At 34.6% G+C, this 19098-nt stretch overlaps 1 protein-coding gene across 2 annotated transcripts in view; it reads right to left on the reverse strand.

The window, feature by feature from the left end:
- The window catches only part of AQR (aquarius intron-binding spliceosomal factor), a 99497-nt gene that overhangs the window by 73855 nt on the left and 6544 nt on the right, over positions 1-19098 (reverse strand). The window contains exons 3-8 of one of the 2 annotated variants that reach the window (XM_077880497.1): positions 17386-17426; positions 11591-11626; positions 8757-8877; positions 6067-6207; positions 4594-4662; positions 3420-3520 (exon numbers count right to left, since the gene is read on the reverse strand). In XM_077880497.1, coding sequence (XP_077736623.1) covers positions 3420-3520; positions 4594-4662; positions 6067-6207; positions 8757-8877; positions 11591-11626; positions 17386-17426 — 509 coding nt within the window. The remainder of the gene's footprint in view (positions 1-3419; positions 3521-4593; positions 4663-6066; positions 6208-8756; positions 8878-11590; positions 11627-17385; positions 17427-19098) is intronic. The other variant, XM_077880498.1, reaches the window with a different exon arrangement.

Here is a 19098-nt window from a genome sequence, read left to right on the forward strand (position 1 = left end):
TAGTAGAATATTACAATGTCTAAAAATTAAATGTTGCTGTAAAAAACAATTTTTGGGACACCTGGGGGGTTCAGTGGTTGAGCATCTGCCTTTAGTCCAGGGTGTGATCCCAGGTTCTGGGGATTGAGTCCCACATTGGGCTCCCTGTAGTGAGCCTGCTTCTCCGTCTGCCTGTGTCTCTGCCTCTCTCTCTGTGTCTCTCATGAATAAATAAAATCTTAATAAATAAATAACAGGGATCCCTGGGTGGCGCAGCGGTTTGGCGCCTGCCTTTGGCCCAGGGCGCGATCCTGGAGACCCGGGATCGAATCCCACGTCGGGCTCCCGGTGCATGGAGCCTGCTTCTCCCTCTGCCTGTGTCTCTGCCTCTCTCTCTCTCTCTCTCTCTCTCTGTGACTACCATAAATAAATAAAAATTAAAATAAATAAATAAATAAATAAATAAATAACAATTTTCTACTCATTACTAATTTAAGATGCACTATGTACCTATCAATGAAGAAACATTCATCAGGTACTGGACAGCTGCAAATGATTATGCCAGTCCTGCTAGAAATACAAAGGAGGGCAATGACGAAAATATACTTGAAATGACAAGTATTATAATTTAAAGATAATCAGTAAACACAAACCAGCATGTAATTAACAAAACTGGCTGACATTAACTGAGCACTTAGTGTGCCAGGATCTGAGCTGCCAGATTATTCATATGGATAATCTCATTTAATGCTGACAACAGTCCTATGAAATAGGTACTACTTACTGTCCCAATTTCCGATTTTCCCACTCGTGCTCAAAGAGGTGATGTTAACTTGCCCATCATTACACGGCAAGTGAGTGTGAAGCCTATTTAAGTCTGACTATTCTCTTAATAACTACACATATTCTAACCATTACACAAACAGCTGGCATTTCAATAAAAAACACAGAGCATATTTTTGGAATTCAGAAGAAGAAAGTACTTTAGTGGCCTAAAACAGTTTGTCTAGAAGTGCTTACATTAACCTTCAATTAAGTGGAGTAGAGAGGAAAGGGTACTTAAAGAAGAACTTAGTTTAAGAAACAATGAATAGACTGGGCTAAGGATTTGGGGGAGTTGCAAAATATAGCTGGGGATTTCTGAATGCCACTGCAAGGAGTTCAGAGTTTATCCTATGGGAACTAGAAAACTACTGAAACTTTATGAATAGGAATATGGCAAAGAATATAAAATTTTCGTTCTCGTTTTTTTCTTTTTTGTTTTTTTTAAAGATTTTACTTATTTATTCCTGAGAGACACATAGAGGCAGAGCCATAGGCAGAGGGAGATGCAGGCTCCCCACAGGAAGCCAATATGGGATTCGATCCAGGGACTCTGGGATCATGCCCTGAGCCCAAGGCAGACACTCAATTGTTGAGCCACCCATGCATCCCAAAACTAAAATTTTCTATAAAGATGGCTAGTAAGGCTCATTGTTGTGGGAAAGTTGGAAGAAACACCAGATAGGAATTTATTGGAGTGCTTTAGTCAGGAGCTGTGAAGGCTTGTTTTAAGACAACAGCAATATGAATAGACAAGAAGAAAAATGACAAAAGATGATCCAGTAGAACTGGCTGATGGGATACAAATTGCTAGTCAAAGGACTGTAGTATTCCAAGCCCTACTGTCTGGAAGAATTAAGAGAGACTGGGCAGAAAGGCAATGGAGGAAAAACAACGGATATTACTTAATACAAACTGGAGTTCATGGCAAATAGAAGTATAGTTGATCCTTCAACAACATGGGTTTGAACTGTAGGTCTACTTACGTGCAGATTTTTTTCAATAAATACACTATAATACTGTGAATATATTTTCTCTTCCTTATTTTAACATTTCTATTCTCTAGCTTACTTTATTGTAAGAGTATAGTATGTAATAGATATAGTATACAAAATATGTGTCCACTTACTGTTACCAGTGAAGCTTCTATCAGCAGTTAGTTTTTTGGGAAGTCACAAATGATATATGGGCTTTTGACTGTATGGTTGGAGGGATCAGTGCCCTCAACCTACATGCTGTTCAAGGGTCAACTGTACATAGCAAAGGGTCATACGAAGATAAGAAAGCAGGGAAGAAAGGGCCACAGAGATTTATGGTTAAATCATACTGAGAGTGGGTTTAAAAAAAAAAAAAGAGTAGTCAAATAATGCAGATGCCATGCGATTAGTTTAATCAAGAGGCTGTTGGGTGGGAAGTCACCATGAGAAATGAATGAGACTAGAGTTGGAAAATTAAAGAAGGGATTTTCCTACTCTGACCCTAATATCTTGTCCTTATAGTTTTCACTGCCTTACATTCAAATTCATTTCACTGACACATAACTTTTCTCAGTTCTTCCCATTTTCAGTAACCGCCGGCATAACTACAGGTTTCACTTCTTTTTGTCCTTAACCCTCTTTTCATGGTTTGTTTATGTATCTCACTAGATCATCTTACTCATGGCTTTCATTATTAGCTACACATGTATAGAGCACTTTCCTAAGTAGAAGAAAAAATAAGATAGAGTTAGAAAGTTATCATAGGCCCAAGGGAAAGGAGTCTTCAGCATATTTACATAAGCCAAGAAAAAGGAGTGGAAAAGAACAATAAAAGATGGAGACAGAGCAAGGAGTGCTGCTCCAACAGTCATCATGTAGATAAGGCAAGGTTACAATTAGACCAGTTAGCCTGAGAGAGAGAGAGAGAGAGAGAACTCTTAGAGTATGTAGATCTTCCCCATGTCCTACTAATAGCATTTTATTTGGTGAAATAAATACTTGCTGACAGACTTAACCAACTGATAACAATTATTATTAAAAGAATCCATAACCCTCACCTGCTTCTTTAATCCTTATACTTGATTTATTCTTCTCCTTAGAATATACTACCATCAAATATACTAAATTGATCTGTTTGTTACTGTCTTCCCTAACTAGAACGTAAGCTCTATAGAACAGGAATTACTTCCATTTTGTTCCCTGCTATATCCTCTATATCTAAAATAGTACCTGGCAAAATGTTTATGATTTTTTTATTGAATGAATAAATGAATGAACGATAGTGTATAAAAGTCATTGTTAAGAGTAAGAGTAAAAAAAAAAAGAAAGAAAACTTGGATTGACAGCCTGAAGAGGTGGAGAAAATAAAGAACTATCCATGACAGACAAATTATGGTTAATAGACAGGAGAAGATCAGTGATATACTTATCACTGTGGCAGAGGAAAAAAAAGGGAGAAAAACATGTTGATATTGTGGCTTCCCCTTTAGATCTTTATATAAAATATTCCTCTGACAGTAAAAGCACTTAATTATTTATTTGGTTCAGCCTTATATAAAGCAAACAACAAACTAGTCAATATCATCTTAGACTCACAGCCACCATAACAAACTAACATGGAACAAAGCTTTGGCAACATACTGTTCTCTTGCTTCTGGATCCATCTTTTCATCATTCTTTTTAATCAAGTTCCAGAATTTTCTTAGCTTAGGTGTCTTTTTTAATTCTAACTCCAATCGTGCCTGAAAGAATGATGTGATATTACATCAACAGTAACCCCAAAATTTACAAGGTTAAAGACAAGCTCAACTACTAGCTATTTTTCCAGTGTGGATACAACGGGATAAAACCTGAAAGCAACATGATAAAACCTGAAAACTAAGAAATAATTCTATTTTTAAAAACTATTCAATTCTAACAATTGTTGATAATAACTAAAAGATAATAATAACAACTGCCTTTTCTCTCAAGGTTTTAAGTTCAATAACCAATTAAATTTTTCTTATTTCTAAAATGAAGGATTTAAGCTTGAAAAATTAGAGCATTAACAATTATTAGTATAATCACTGAAATTTGAAAAATGAGTCTGAAACATTGAACATAGAAACAGCTGTCACTAGTAAACAAGGAAATGTCCACATGACTATATTCTTTCAAATGGCATTTACCAGTTTTAATCTAGCATTCATCTACATAAGTCTGTTTTTATCACCATCAACTGGTACCTATGAATAAGTTTGCATATCTGTCTATCTGCAAAAAACCCACATGCAGAAAATGAAATTCTGAGTGAATTTATTATTTAAATTTCTGAAATTTGATAGTTATATAACTTTATTCCTCAAGATCAATTAATTTGGTTTTGATAGTAACAGATATGATCCAGTAAGTCTTTAATGAAAAAAATAATGAAGTCATTAATAAACATTATCTAGACCTTCTCCTATAGCTATGTGTACGTTCTAATCGTACGAAATAAAAAAATTCAAGTTGTATTTAGTCTAATCCAAAGACACACACAGAAATAATAACCACATTTTGTTAATTTAATCCTTTCTTTATGAGCTCAATAGATACTACCTTATTTTACCTCATAATAATGACAAACACCTACTAGCTTACATTTAAAAACTTTAAAACTACAAAAACTACGTGTGTGATAAGTTAATGCATACTGTATTAAATATATTTTCTAAGCAGGAAAAGGGATTTTTAGTTATCATTTTAAATCTATATTAAAGCTACACAGTTTTAGACCACCATTTCCCACTTATATAACACAAATACACATAAGTTTCTGAAACTAGATACTTACAGGCTGTAAGCCCATCCACATTGGGAGGGAGATAAGCTGCTGTACTTGACTCCGTATCAAGTCTACTTCCTGTTTAAGGCACAAAGAAAACAAATTTATAAGCATACCAATATTTTAACTTAAATCTTTATATAAGGAATATACTACCTTTTAATTTTAAGTCCTTGGGTGAAAACATGCCACCAATACTTTCAAAGTAATGATATCTTAATATTTCCTATTAAGGGCTTGAAGTGCTGGTCAGTGTTCCTATGTGCAAGAAGGCCGTGATGTGCCTTATAGAGAAAATACATATGTTATGATAAGGTTTGTTCAGACTTCAGTTACAGTGCTGTTGGCCATGAGTTCAATGTTAATGAGTCAACAATATATTATTACATAAGGTGTCTTTAAACAGAAACACATAAAACAAGATTATGTATTGACTGATTGATGAAAATGTTGTGACTGTAGGCTTGTAGGCACCTAACTCTATATTTTCCCTAGGAGCAATGGTTCAGTTTTGGTCAATTCCATGTTTGCAACTACTTCATAGACCTAACTACCTCAAGTAATAAGAACTGATGGCATACTGAAAAAATTTAAGTATTTCAATAATAAACTAGTTTTTAAGTTAATCAAATCTAGCACCTAACTAGCACCTAAATAAATCTTGTTTTTGTTCAATTTCTGATAACCATGTTTATATTTACATCTGCATTGTGTAGTTTAATAAATGATAAAGAGAATAGTAGCATTCACTTAGGGCTTCACAAATCTTTTTTTAATGCCTTTACAAGATTCACGTGAGGTAGTACCTACAAGTAATAACCATCCATCTATTAACAACCATTCTTTTTTTTTTTTTAACAACCATTCTTAAGAAAGAATCCCATCCATTCTCCTGCACTATCAGTTCAGAAGCACTTATTTTTAAATAAATAGGTACAGACCTCCACATAACCACAGTAGAGAAGCGCGAATAAAATATTAATTACCATAAATATTTAATTATTTTGAAGATACTCTTATGAAAGATGAAAATGTATCATATGCAACCTAAGAGATTTTCAAAGATCATCTACAACTGCCCCTAATCAGTCAACTCAGAATACAACTCTCCTGCTGACCTGCAGCCTGTGCATGAAGCATGACTGAAAAGTAATAAAGGTAGTTTTGTGTGCAGCTTGTGGCACAGACCTCATTACTCAAAATTCAAATTAGCCAGACTCTTTGCTGTTCTACCTTTCAGTTCTGATTATTATTTTTCTTAGAGTCTAGACAGAAAAAAAGGAGCTGTAGTCCAAATCTATTTTAAAAGTGAATGGATCTTCTAAAATGTTTTTAAGAAGTCGCTAAAATTAAGCTTTTGGCATTATCCTCCTTCCCTACTACCATGGAAGAAGAGTTGGTCATAGAGGGTAATTTCATTTATGTTTAACTTAAAAAACAAGAGCATTTGAAAGTTTTCCCCAAAGATAAAAGTAAAATTACCAAACTATTGAAGCAATGATCAAGAAAAAGCAGTAAGACCGTCTGTTCATGGAGTGAAAATTCACCATCGGTTTCAGCTAACGCTGCTTTCAAGATACACTTAAAGAAAAAAGGAAAGTGGTCGGGCTTCTTCTTAAAAGTCTGAAAAAAGAATAAAAATTTATTTTGAAATGGCTTGCTCTCCACTTTTCCCTTAAACAAACATCAGTAAGACTCTTTAGAAGTCTATTAACAAAACCAAGTAATTACCAAAAAAGATTATTTTCTTACTTATAATTAATGGTAGCAAGTCAAATACAGGTTTCTGGCAAGACCATGGAAGAGTTGCAGAAAACTTTACCTAAAAAAATGGGGGTTTTGTGTGTTTGTTTTAAAAAATATTTTTTTCACTTTTATTAAAGTAATCTCTATGTTGAACATGGGGGCTTGAACTTATGACCTCAAGATCAAGAGTCACAGTCTCTCCTGATTGACTCAGCTAGGTGTCCCTAAAATAGTTGTTTTACTTCCTTTTTTTTTTCTTTTATGGATTATGCTCATATTTAGGTTAACCTTTGTTTTCTAAGGATCTGAAATGTTTTAACTCTTCTAACTTAATGCCAAAAGATGTTTCTTTAGCAAAAATTATGGTTTCCCATTAACTAATCTCAAAGATAGCCTCTCTTGCTTTGTCTTAGCTCTTTACTCTTAACATATAAGTAATGTACAAAAAGTAAATAATGTAAATATATTCAAGCTTCCCACTGATCTGCCTCCCCATCTAGTTACTTCCATATCCATCTCTCTTTCAGAGAAGTGTTCCAAATGTGTGGTCTATACTAGTTGTTTTCATTTCATTTACTTCTCTACAACAGGTTTCCACCTCTCATATGTCTCTGAAGCTGTTACGGCTGTCAAGTCCGACGGACTCTTTCAACCCCCCACTACTTTTCAATGTGCTGAGGAGTCCCCTCTTCTTTTGTTGTATACACAGCAGTATTCTAGGGTTCTAATCTCATTCTTTTTTTCCCCCCTCTTGACTTCAAGACATATGCTAATGATTCGAAATATACATCCTCAGCCCAGATTACTCTCATTAACTCTAGATCTCAAGATTTCTGTCTACTAGACAATTTCATCCAGATATTCAAAAGGCAATTTAAACTCATGAAATCCAAAAATCAATTCAACAATTTTGTACCCTCGAGAGTACTTCTCAATCCTCTATTACCACCTATTTTGGTAAACGGCAATATCATCTATTACACGTGGTTGCCCAAGCCCAGAAAGTTATTGAAAATAACATTCTTCCTTAATACTAATTATTCAATTATGAAATCTAGTCAGTTCTACTTTCTAAATATGTGTGTACCCTATTCTCTTCATCTGTATTTCTCTACTTCAAGCCCTAATCAACAAAATGGTCTTTATAACACGCAAACTGATCAGGTCATTCTTTAGCTCAAAACTCTTCCCTCTCCTTTCCTAGAATAGTTTGAAGCAACTTCAAGAAATCCCCAGGCTTTTTCAATAATACACAAGGCCTACAGTTTACTCTGGGCTCTAACCTGCCCAAAGATGGCACTTACTAAATGAATATCCAAGAGAAGTGCCCATGGTTTTATCTTAAAGAGTTTAATACTTCCTCAATTTAGAGACCAATGTCATAAAAAGATGGCAAGTACCTGTGTCTTTTATTTAAAAAAGTTGATGAGCGGACCATTTTATGGCAGCCAAAGAATATCTAGATTTTAGACCTTTATTGACCAAGTCTCTATTACACTGGCACAAAGAAAAAATGTTAGTCTATTAGAAATTTCTAAACAGGAAAGCAGATCCTAAATTGGGGATAGGGAGAAAATTGAAATTACAATTTAAACCATCTATCTTGGGATCCCTGGGTGGCGCAGCGGTTTCGCGCCTGCCTTTGGCCCAGGGCGTGATCCTGGAGACCCGGGATCGAATCCCACATCAGGCTCCCGGTGCATGGAGCCTGCTTCGCCCTCTGCCTGTGTCTCTGCCTCTCTCTCTCTCTGTGACTATCATAAATAAATAAATAAATAAAAAATTAAAAAAAATAAAAATAAAAATAAACCATCTATCTTGACTGTGGCAACACTACTTTATGTATGGAAAACTACAAATAAATATTCTTGGTCATGAAAGAGGACACTGAAAAATATTATCTCATTTAAGCACTATTTGTGCTAATGAATATGAACTTCGTATCAATCTGATGAAAAACCTTTATAATCCATACCATTCTTATTTCAAGCAAAAAACAGAAAAATAATTTCACCTCCATAAGTTTTTGGTTCATAGTAAATGAGTTTGAATAAAGTATTGAAACCAAAAAAAGAATAGTATTTTTTATACATTTTTTCCTCAACACTTGCTTTATTATTGGGCAAAGTTCTGTCCTTTTTTTTTTTTTAATTTTATTTATTTATTCATGAGACACACAGAGGGGAGGCAGAGACATAGGCAAAGGGAGAAGCAGACTCCCTGCAGAGAGCCTGATGCAGGACTTTATCCCAAGACCGTGGGATCATGACCTGAATCAAAGGCAGATGCTCAACCATGAAGCTACCCAGGCATCCCCAAAGTTCTGTTCTAAAAGCATTACTTATTATCAGTAAAAAGTTCTGCTACTTTTTAATGGCTTAAAGTGAGCACAGTATGAAAGCTATGAAGTAATTTAAGTCTGTTACCTCCCATGCAGGGACATTTTCTCTGAATTTCTCATTCACCATACAGCAGATTGACATTAAATAGGCCTTGCTGGACACCTCTGGAGAATAATTCATCCAGAGGTAATTTTCAAGATACTGGCTGTGAAGAGTGAAAAAGCAGAGTATTTCATTAGTTACCACCACTCACTATAATATGTCACTCACCTGGAAAAGCATGATTTCTACAACTTCCTGAAAACTTTTTAAAAACTACATAACTTGAACATCCTTCACAAATTTACCTGTAATCTAGGTCACTGTTACCTGCTACAAATTTATTTATAATAATTGCAGCTTTGGAGAATGAGAGTTTATACTTTTAAGGCAGGAAGACAGCAAGGATTACTAAGATCTTATTATGACCATCAGAACACTGGATATTCCCTATCTAAAGCTCTTAATGAAGTAAAAAAACCAAAATGGTATAATGGGTAGTTTCTGTAGATAAATGTATCTGAGACATTAATACTACCTCATATGAGGACCAAATGACCTCCAGACACTAAGAAAGAGACTTAATAATAAAAAAAAGCATTTTAATACTTAATTTATTAGGTATTCAACACAAGTCAGTTTTCAAGGTAACTGGTGTTGTCCCCTTAAGATGCTAAAATTCTTATTTTAAGATTGTGGTGAAAATATTCCTAAATAAATTTAATTATTTCTGATTTCTAAACATAACTTAGCCTATTTATATCATTCAGGGTAGTTATAAATAACAACTACCATACTGGGGTTAAAATACTCTCAAGCATTAATGAAAAAAAGCAAGGTGTTTTGTTCCCACTTTAAATCACTCCATATACATGTTGTAATCACTCACATACATGTTTGCATACCTATGCACAAATACACATAGTTAAGTGGTTTAGATTCTACTATAGCGCTGTAGTTTTCTACTTCCTTTCATGCTCACATCAGTATTTTCATGGGTCTATCTTTAGCAATACTTACTTTATTTATAAGAACTTAAGAAACTGGGCAAGTGAATTTTTACTTAAAATGATGGTCAAAGGCTCCAAGTAAGAAAGACACTTGAGTGCTCTTTCATAAATAAAATGCACAAAGCTTCATTTCATTCCTTTCTTATAAGTTTAAATTCCTTTTTCCTGAATTATATCCTTTAGAACTTCTCTCACCAAGTTCGTTAGTGTTAATCTGTCTGCAATTTCTTTATTTCATGATAGTTTAGCTGATCATATAATTCTTTCTGGGTTGTTAGTGATTTTTTTCTTATATTAGTCTTATTCTTTTACATTCTCTATTACTACAACTGAGAAATCTACAATTAATCTGTATCTTTGAGTATTATCTTTTTTTCCGCTAGCAGATAAGATCTTCATTCCATCTTAGTCGGTCTTCAGTTGTTCTAATCAGAATTACTGTACTTCCTGAATTTAAAAGTCATGTTTCAACTGTAGGACATTCTTAACCACTGTATCTTCTAAATTGCTATTCTCTCATATCTCTTCTAAAATTCTTATTGGACTTTCTCATTTTCACCACTGTATCTCTGAATTTCCTTTTATACTGTTCATCTCTATTTCTCTCTGCTATTATCTAATGAATTTTCTGTATCCCAGGTCACTAATTCTGTCTTTAGCTGTGTCTAGTCCACCAAAGGCCTCTGTTGTTTTATTGTGGTTCGGTTTACTCAGTTTTGCAGATGTTGCATTTTTCACCAATTGAAGGTGTGTGGCAATGCTGCACTAAGTAAGTCTATTAGCACCATTTTTTCCAACAGTATTTGCTCACTTTGTGTCTGTCACATTTTGATAGTAAGAATTACTAAATAATTTGGCAGTAAGAGTATTTCAAAAAACTTTTTCAGTATTATTGTACTTGTTATGGTAATCCATGATTAATGATTAAGAGTTGTTGAAAGTTCAGATGATGGTATTTTTCAGCAATAAGGTATTTTTAAAATTAAAATTGATATATATATTTTAGACATACTGCTGTTGCAGTTAATAGACTACAATATAGTATAAACACCACTTTTATATGCACTGGGAAACCAAAAACTACATTTGACTTGCTTTATTAGTGGTCTAGAACTGAAAATGCAATATATCCTAGGTACCTGTAGATAATTTGTCCACTGAATTTTTAAATTTCAATAATTTTTGTTTTCCCCAAATCTGTCCATTTTTAGTGTCCTGTTCCACATTCACAAGCTCAATTTCTTCTTTTATACTCATAACTTTAAACATAATGACTTGACAGTGTATATCAATTATTTAATTACCTAGGGTCCTCGGTGGGTGGGGTAGGGGTCTAATTCTGTCCTCTGTTATTTCAACTGACTCTTGCTTAAAGTTGATTATCCTAACATGGTTTGTAACTGGGGAATCTGAACTCATCTCTACGAAGGTTTTATCCATAGGAATTTTTCTGCATTTGGAATACATATCCCTCTAGGTATCTTTGTTTCTCCTGGATGCCTCAGAGATATCACTGACTTGTCACAGTTAATGTGAAAAAACAAGTAATGTTTTGTCTTGGGTGTTATCTGACTACATACATTTTCAGATGAGGAACTGAGGCTACCAGAGTAGATGATTTGATATAGGTAGGTGGATAGGGGGATGGATGGAATAGGTGATAGGGACTTAGAAGTGCATTTGTCGAGATGAGCACTGAGCGATGTATGGAGTTGCTGAATCAATATATTGTACACCTGAACATAATGTAACACTGTATGTTAACTACACTGGAATTTAAAAAAAAAATGATAAGGCATCTCTATGGTATATAGACAATACAAATCTGACAGTATCTTTAACTTCATCCAAGTAAAGCCTTTAACTCACCTAAATTCCAAGAGCATTATCTTTCGGATGGCAAACCTAAAGTGTAAAAATAAATAATAAAAAAATGTTTAAACAGAAAATATAAACATTTCAGAGTCATTAATGTAGATGCATTTTGGAATCTTGCTTTAATATTGACCAACATATCAGAATATTAATATTTTAATATGCACTGAAGAAAGTTAATTTTGCTTTTATATTTTTTCTTTGTATTTTGTCAGGGTGGTTTATTTTTAAAAACTAAAAAAAGTTACTTAAGTGAAATCTTATCCTACCCCTGTTAAATATAATTAGCACCATGACATACAAAGATATAACACATACATTAATAAATCAAATAATTTTAATGAACACATAAATGTTCATCATTATTCATAATACTGAATTACAACTGCCAAAAGCTAGCCTATCTTAATTTCTTAAGCACTGACAAATATTCTTTTTTTCAATATTGAAAAGGAAACATTCTGAAGTCATGCCCTCCCGAAAGTACAAGGGAACACATGTATCTCTATCACAAAAATAGGAATCAGACTTTTCACAGGTTTTCTAAGTCTTGGCATTAAGTCTATAATATAACAAAATTGTGAAAGGAATATGAGATAACTCTCCTTACTATACTCTTTTTAAAGTAGAAGTACTTTGTTTCACAAGAATAAATGATGCTGTAGTTACCAGGTATCTCTCCAAAGGGCAGTTCAACCGTCCACTAATTCAGTTTTATCATTTTGTATATTGGAAATAAAGTAGTCAGGCCAGAACACTGCCACTAGATAATAGCCTCCAGCTTTGAAAATTAAATGAGTAGGCATTATGAATTTATATTACCCCAGCAGACCAATATCCTGTCAAAATACTATTCCATTGATTTCTCATCTCTTACACAGTTTCACCAAGCAGTATCACAGAACTTTAGTGAGAATAAAATATAGGTTCTTACTGTGTAAAAGCACACAGATATAACACTGACAAGGTACTAGCTTCTACACCCAGACAGACCACTGAGTAGATATGACATCTTGTGTGTCAGACACACTAGATCTCCAGCTGCAGACATGCTGGAGAACAGAATTCCCTGCATGCACTATGCACTCAATTGGATGCTTAATTTCTTCAGCCACAAATAGGACTTCATGATAAAAGAAAAAAATACCAGTTCATGAGATAGAATATAGTATTCTGGGGGCTCAGTTGGTTGAGCATCTGACTCTTGGTTTTGGCTCAGGTCATGATCTCAGGTTCATGGGATCGAGCCCTTCATCTGGCTCTGTACTGGGTGTGGTGACTCCTTAAGATTCTTTCTCTTTCCAGGACTCCTGGGTGGCTCAGCAGTTGAGTGTCTACCTTTGGCTCAGGGTATGATCCTGGTCTCCTGGGATCTAGTCCCACATCAGGCTCCCCACAGGGAGTCTGCTTTTCCCTTTGCCTATGTCTCTGCCTCTCTCCCTGTATATCTCATGAATTGGAAAAAAAAAAAAATTCTCTTTCCATCTTCCCCCTGCTCCCTTGCTCTCTCTTTCCCCTGTCCTTTCTCTAAAAAATAAGTAAATAGATACAAAGAAAGAAAGAAGATAAGTAGTCTGGTCATGATTCAGCATTACCCTCACAACATTTTTTAAACATTCTGGGACCCAGTTTCCTCATATTCAGAAGAGGTGAAGCGGCCAATTTATTTTTGGATGAATGGTCAAGAGGATAAAAAGTTATGATAGTCAAGATAAAGCAAAAACACTCTCTTCTAGCAATCTTGGTGATATTCATTAAATTTAGAGTTTTATGCTTCTGCCAATAAACTATGCTGCTATAACTGCCCACTGTTTCCTCTCTTGGGGTATAATGTGTGAAAACATGAATCTGGAGTTATGGCAGCCCTCTTGCACCGCATAGGGCATGTAAAAAAAAGAAAAAAAGAAAAAAAAAAGATTGTTAAAAGGCTGACAAAAGCCTTCACATGAACTTCTGAACTACTCATTCTAGATTTATTGTAGATGATTAAAAAAAACAATAGTGAACAAAAGCCAGCCACAAAAGAGTATATACACCATGTGATTCCATTTTTTCAAAGTTTAAAAACAAACAAAACTATAGTGTTCATGTTTCCATACTTACATCCTAAAATGTTAAAGCAAAAGGCCATGGAAGGGTTTCTGAGATGCTGACAAATATTGGCTTTTGTTACCTTGATGGTGGTTATGAATGATAATAATTTAGAAGGCTATACATTTTGTTTTACGCCCTTTTCCGTGTTATATTCCATAGTAAAAAAGTAGTTTAAACATTTTTTTTAAGTTGTTTTTTGTTTTCTACTTACTGAAGTAATCTCTACATGCCATGTGGGTCTCAAACTCATGACCATGAGATCAAGTCTCATGCTTTTCTGACTAAGCCAGCCAGGCATCTTGGGGTTTAAACATTTTAAATAGAAACAAATATAAACACTGGCAAAAGTAAGCTACACTATAACTCACTCTTTTTTTATACATGAAAACCACTTAGATTCATAACAGAATTAATAGTATACCAAAGTGTGCTGGTTAAGGGAGTTCTAAAGGGCAGTTGATCCTGCACTACAAAAGAACAGAATATCAAAGAAGAGTCAGAGAACCATGATTTAATACCCCGTTCTTCCTCTGACTACTGAAAAACATTTTGGGTTAGCTACTTAACTCTTCTGTACTGCAGTTTCCTCATCAATAAAAAAGGATAATTAATAACAGCGACTATCATAAGGTTGCTGTGAGGAAAAATGAACTACTACACATTCAAGGTGCTTAAAACAGAATCTGGTATATAGCAAGCACTCAACAAATAACAATCACGATTATTTTTAAGACTTTTTTTTTGAAAACTTTTTAAAATTTATTTATTCATAGAGACACACGGGGGGGGGGGGGGGGGGGGCAGAGACACAGGCAGAGGGAGAAGCAGGCTCCATGTAGGGACCCGACATGGGAGGGACTCGATCCCAGGTCTCCAGGATAACACCCTGGGCTGCAGGCGGCGCTAAACCGCTGCACCACCAGGGCTGCCCTATTTTTAAGACTTTAAAATCAAAAAGATAAAAATATGTTAAGATATGCTTGCCAAATTTGATATTTGCATAGCAAATATGAATCAACTGTGTAATAGACCACACATTACATGGCTGACTAGGCGATATATTTTACTACTTTGATATCCTAAGTTATTATTTATATCATAAGAATATTAAGAATTGGTTGATTTATTTCCCAGATTCCTCCTACAGAAATAGGGTTGACATGCAAAAAATCTTAATGTATGAAGATTATGCCTATAAACTGCCTATTTTGGTAGCTTACAAACAAGTTAATAAATCTTACATCAAGTCATTACCCAATAAAGATTCTACCAGCACATGACTCTGCAAAACAACTTCTTCAGACATTAGTCTAAAAAATGGTCATTTAAAAATGTAAATATGCATCTTAGGGGGGATGGGGATTAAAGAGTACATTTATGATATATATACATTACAGCTTATGTGTATAGAAAGAAGCGCACTTAACTTTTTGAACTTTGAGATTTGGAGGCAGAATGTAATCAGGTTACTTTAAGTATCAAATGTGTACAAGATGAGAAAATGACCTGGAAGAGTGCCATGATAAATCCTAGTGGGCCTGGCCAACAACAGCTACTTATTATTAAAAAAATAATATAGCCAAGTATATAACTTAAAAATCATTGGCAGATTTTGGTTATTAGTTACATAAAAATTATCTTTAAGGAAGAAATATTAACAGCTAAGGTTTAAATGAAATAAACAAACAAAACCACAATTACTTTCCACTGGAGTAAAAGCCTGTTCTGAAGAGAGAGAAAACTAGTTGTGAAGGGTCAAGATAATTTTCAGATTGGTATATTCTTAATACATAAGAAAAAAGAATCCTAGAATTTATCTATCCACTCATCTGAAGTTTTACTAGGCAATCTCATCCATAACCATTCCCAGACCAACAGTTACATATCTGTTCAAATGTTGCATCTTCAGAGGATTTTCCCCCACTCATTCAATCTAAAATACAGGCCTTGCCACTACTAAACCACACTTTAATTCACAGCACACTACTCCTTGCTAACATTATGTACCTATGTATTTCCTGTCTGTCTGGACTAGAATGGGAACATAAGTTATCATTTATAACTTATTTAATAAGTTATAAGTTTATTATAATTTGCTCTCTGTTGTACCCTTAGCACTGAAATGGTGGTTGATACAAAGTAGGTTCAACCCTGTCCTCTTTTTTGAGCCCTATACTGAGATACCCAACTGCTTATTCTGTATCTCCACCTGTATGGCTCATTAGTACCTAGAATTTAAAATTTCCAAAAGTGGATTAATGATCTATGCCCAACTCCACCCCTAGCAACAATAGCAGAAGTCAGTAATGGAATCACTGATCACCCAGCAACCTAACCCAAAAACTTAAGAATCACCTTTGATTCCCCCCTTTCCCTCACCTACCACATCCAACCACCAACCACCCTGACACTTCTATCTCAAATTGGCACATTTCTCCATCTCAATCTTCCACTGGTTAAAGCCATCATTATCTTGAACCTAACTACTACAATACTCACCAAATTTCTTGCTTCTTATACCGTCCACATTCTCTTTTTAAAATATCACCCCCATGGCTTAAATGCTTTAACTGGCTTCCTATTATTCTTCAAATAAGAAACAAAATCCTTAACATGGGCTTTGGCCCTGCCTCCTTTACAGGTTCATGAATCAATCATTAAAGCAAAAGAACTAGCCTCTCATTTTGACAATAGGCCATGTTTTGCCGTCACAATATTTAATAAAATTAACCTTCTAGGGCTCAAACACATGAAAAATAACACGTATGAAATTTTGTAATTTTTTTACTTTCATAACCTAAATGTTTCCATTTCATATTAAAACATTTAGTCAATTGTCCTTTTTTAAAAAAAGATTTTATTTATTTGACAGAGCATATAAGCACACAAGTAGGGGGAGGGGCAAAGGAGGATGGAGAAGCAGGGAGCCCAATATGGGGATCATGACCTGAGCCAAAGGCAGACACTTGATGGACTGAGTCACCCAGGCGCCCCTCAATTGTCCTTTCAAAATACTCACTGGGCATATATGTCTATAGCTGCAGATATAGAAATATGCCCAAAATATGCTGGGGGTGGGCGGGGGGGGGGGGGGGGGGGAGACATGATATGGGATGATGTGTAGAGTATAAACTTTCTATATTAAAAAAATCGAGGCGGGGGGGTACCTGGATACAGACACATATGTAGATAAATAAATTGAGGATTAAGGGACAGGGAAGATTTCTTGAAACTTATCCCTTCTGTATATTGTTCAAAAACAATTTTTATTATTTTATATATATTCTATACATTGTATATAAAATATATATTTTATTATTTTGTATAAGGTATGATGTATGTTTTACTTCTAATTTTTAAATAATCTTAAAAATGATTAATCAGAAAATGATAAGAAAATTAGTATTAGTAAAATTGAAATAAAACCTCCATGTCTATTCTTCCTGACATTTCCTCAAAAACAAAATAAATCTGATGTGATTTAATCCCTCTAAGTCAAAAATTAGAAAGCAAAAAAATAATTCACGACTCTTCAACAACTAGACATAAACTTTCTCTAGCCACCATCTCCCTGATGACCAAATCAAAAAGAAAAAAAAAGTTCCAAGTTATGACCACATTTAGTTTAGAAGTGCAGAAGAGATCCAACTTGGTCCCACCTAATCACTATGCATGAAAATTAAACCCATTCTTACCTTGATTTGACAATCTCTTTTTCATATATATCTTCAATGACCTGTTATCAAAAATATAAAAATGCTTGATGTCTCAAACAGCATTTTTTTTAGATCCTACGTTGACAGTTTCTAGTTACTGAAATTACACAAAATAAACTGGTTTAGGATAGATATAAAATATTATTGAAATAATACTTAAGAGATTTTTATAATCTCATCACATTCCTCAAAATGTAAAATAATAGAAAGCAAAGTAGTAGAAGATAAATAATAAAATACATCTACATAAAAAGATTCCTAGAAACAATCAATAAAATGATGTATTCAAGGTGGCTCTGTCACGCAATGGATAGTGCCCTGGACTTCTAAAATGATGTATTCATAATATTTCTAGGAAAAATAAAAATTCACAAATCAGACTATTTTTTAAAAACTTAATTTTAAAGTATATGCTATCAGACTCCATCTACGAATCATAATAATGTACTTTCAAAAGCCAGATAGGGCACCTGGGTGGCTCAGTGGTTGAGCGTCTTCTGCCTTTGGCTCAGGTTGTGATCCTGTGGTCCTGGAATCAAGTCTTGTATCAAACTCCCTGCGGAGAACCTGCTTCTTCCTTTGCCTATATCTTTGCTTCTCTGTCTCTCTCATGAATAAAGAAATAAAATCTTAAAAAAAAAAAAAAAATAAAGCCAGATAGACAGCAAATTGGAAGTATTAGGACATAAGAGAAGCAAATTGTATCCTATTTTGCAAATACACATGCTAAAGCCTCAGAATTTCAATTCTTTTGGGTTAGGGACCAGGATTGTGGGACACTTTAGAATTTAGCATTGATATTAGAAGCCTGGTTCATATCACCCATTTTCATTGCAGATAGCTAGAATCCTTGCCTAGGACAGCTCTAACTAAGGCTTATTACTTTTTCAATCCACAAAAAGAATCTGCTAATACAAAGTATCCCACCAGTTGCTGTAAGATACCATGTGTAAAGAATTTAGTACAAGTCCTAGCATTTCATCTTTTTTGTTTTTTTAAAGATTTTATTTTTAAATAACTTCTATACCCAATATAGGGCTCTAACTAACAGCCCCAAGATCAAGAGTTGCATGCTTTACCAACTGAGCCAGCCAGGTGCACCCATAAATCTTTAATAATAGTTACCAGCAGAAATCATAAGAGTGCTAGTGGCTGGTGATAATAGCAGTTAAAAAAAAAAAAAATTGTACTGGGATGCCTAGGTGCCTCAGCGGTTTAGCGCCTGTCTTTGGCCCAGGGCGTGATCCTAGAGTCTTGGGATGGAGTCTCGAGATGGAGTCTCCCTGCATGGAGCCTGCTTCTCCCTCTGCCTCCCTCTTCTGTCTCTCTATGTCTCTCATGAATAAATAAATAAAATATGTTTTAAAATTTAAAAAAGATACAAAATATCCTAATGTAATATTATAATATTTTAATATGGTATATATTTTATGTAGCTATAACATCTTTTAACTGCTCAAAGTAAATGTTGGTGATGGAGGAAGAGAGGGAAGCAAGAAGTCTTGTTCAATTTATTTTATTTTTTAAGGATTTTATTTATTTATTTGAGAGAGAAGAGTATAAGCAGGGGGCAAGCAGACTCCCTGCTGAGTGCAGAGCTCCAAGGGCTTGACTCTAGGACTCTGGGATCATGACCTGAGCTGTAGTCAGATGCTTAATCAACTGAGCCACCCAGGTGCCCCAAGTTTTGTT

The sequence above is a fragment of the Canis aureus genome, chromosome 32 (assembly GCF_053574225.1).
Source record: "Canis aureus isolate CA01 chromosome 32, VMU_Caureus_v.1.0, whole genome shotgun sequence".
Lineage (NCBI taxonomy): Eukaryota > Metazoa > Chordata > Mammalia > Carnivora > Canidae > Canis > Canis aureus.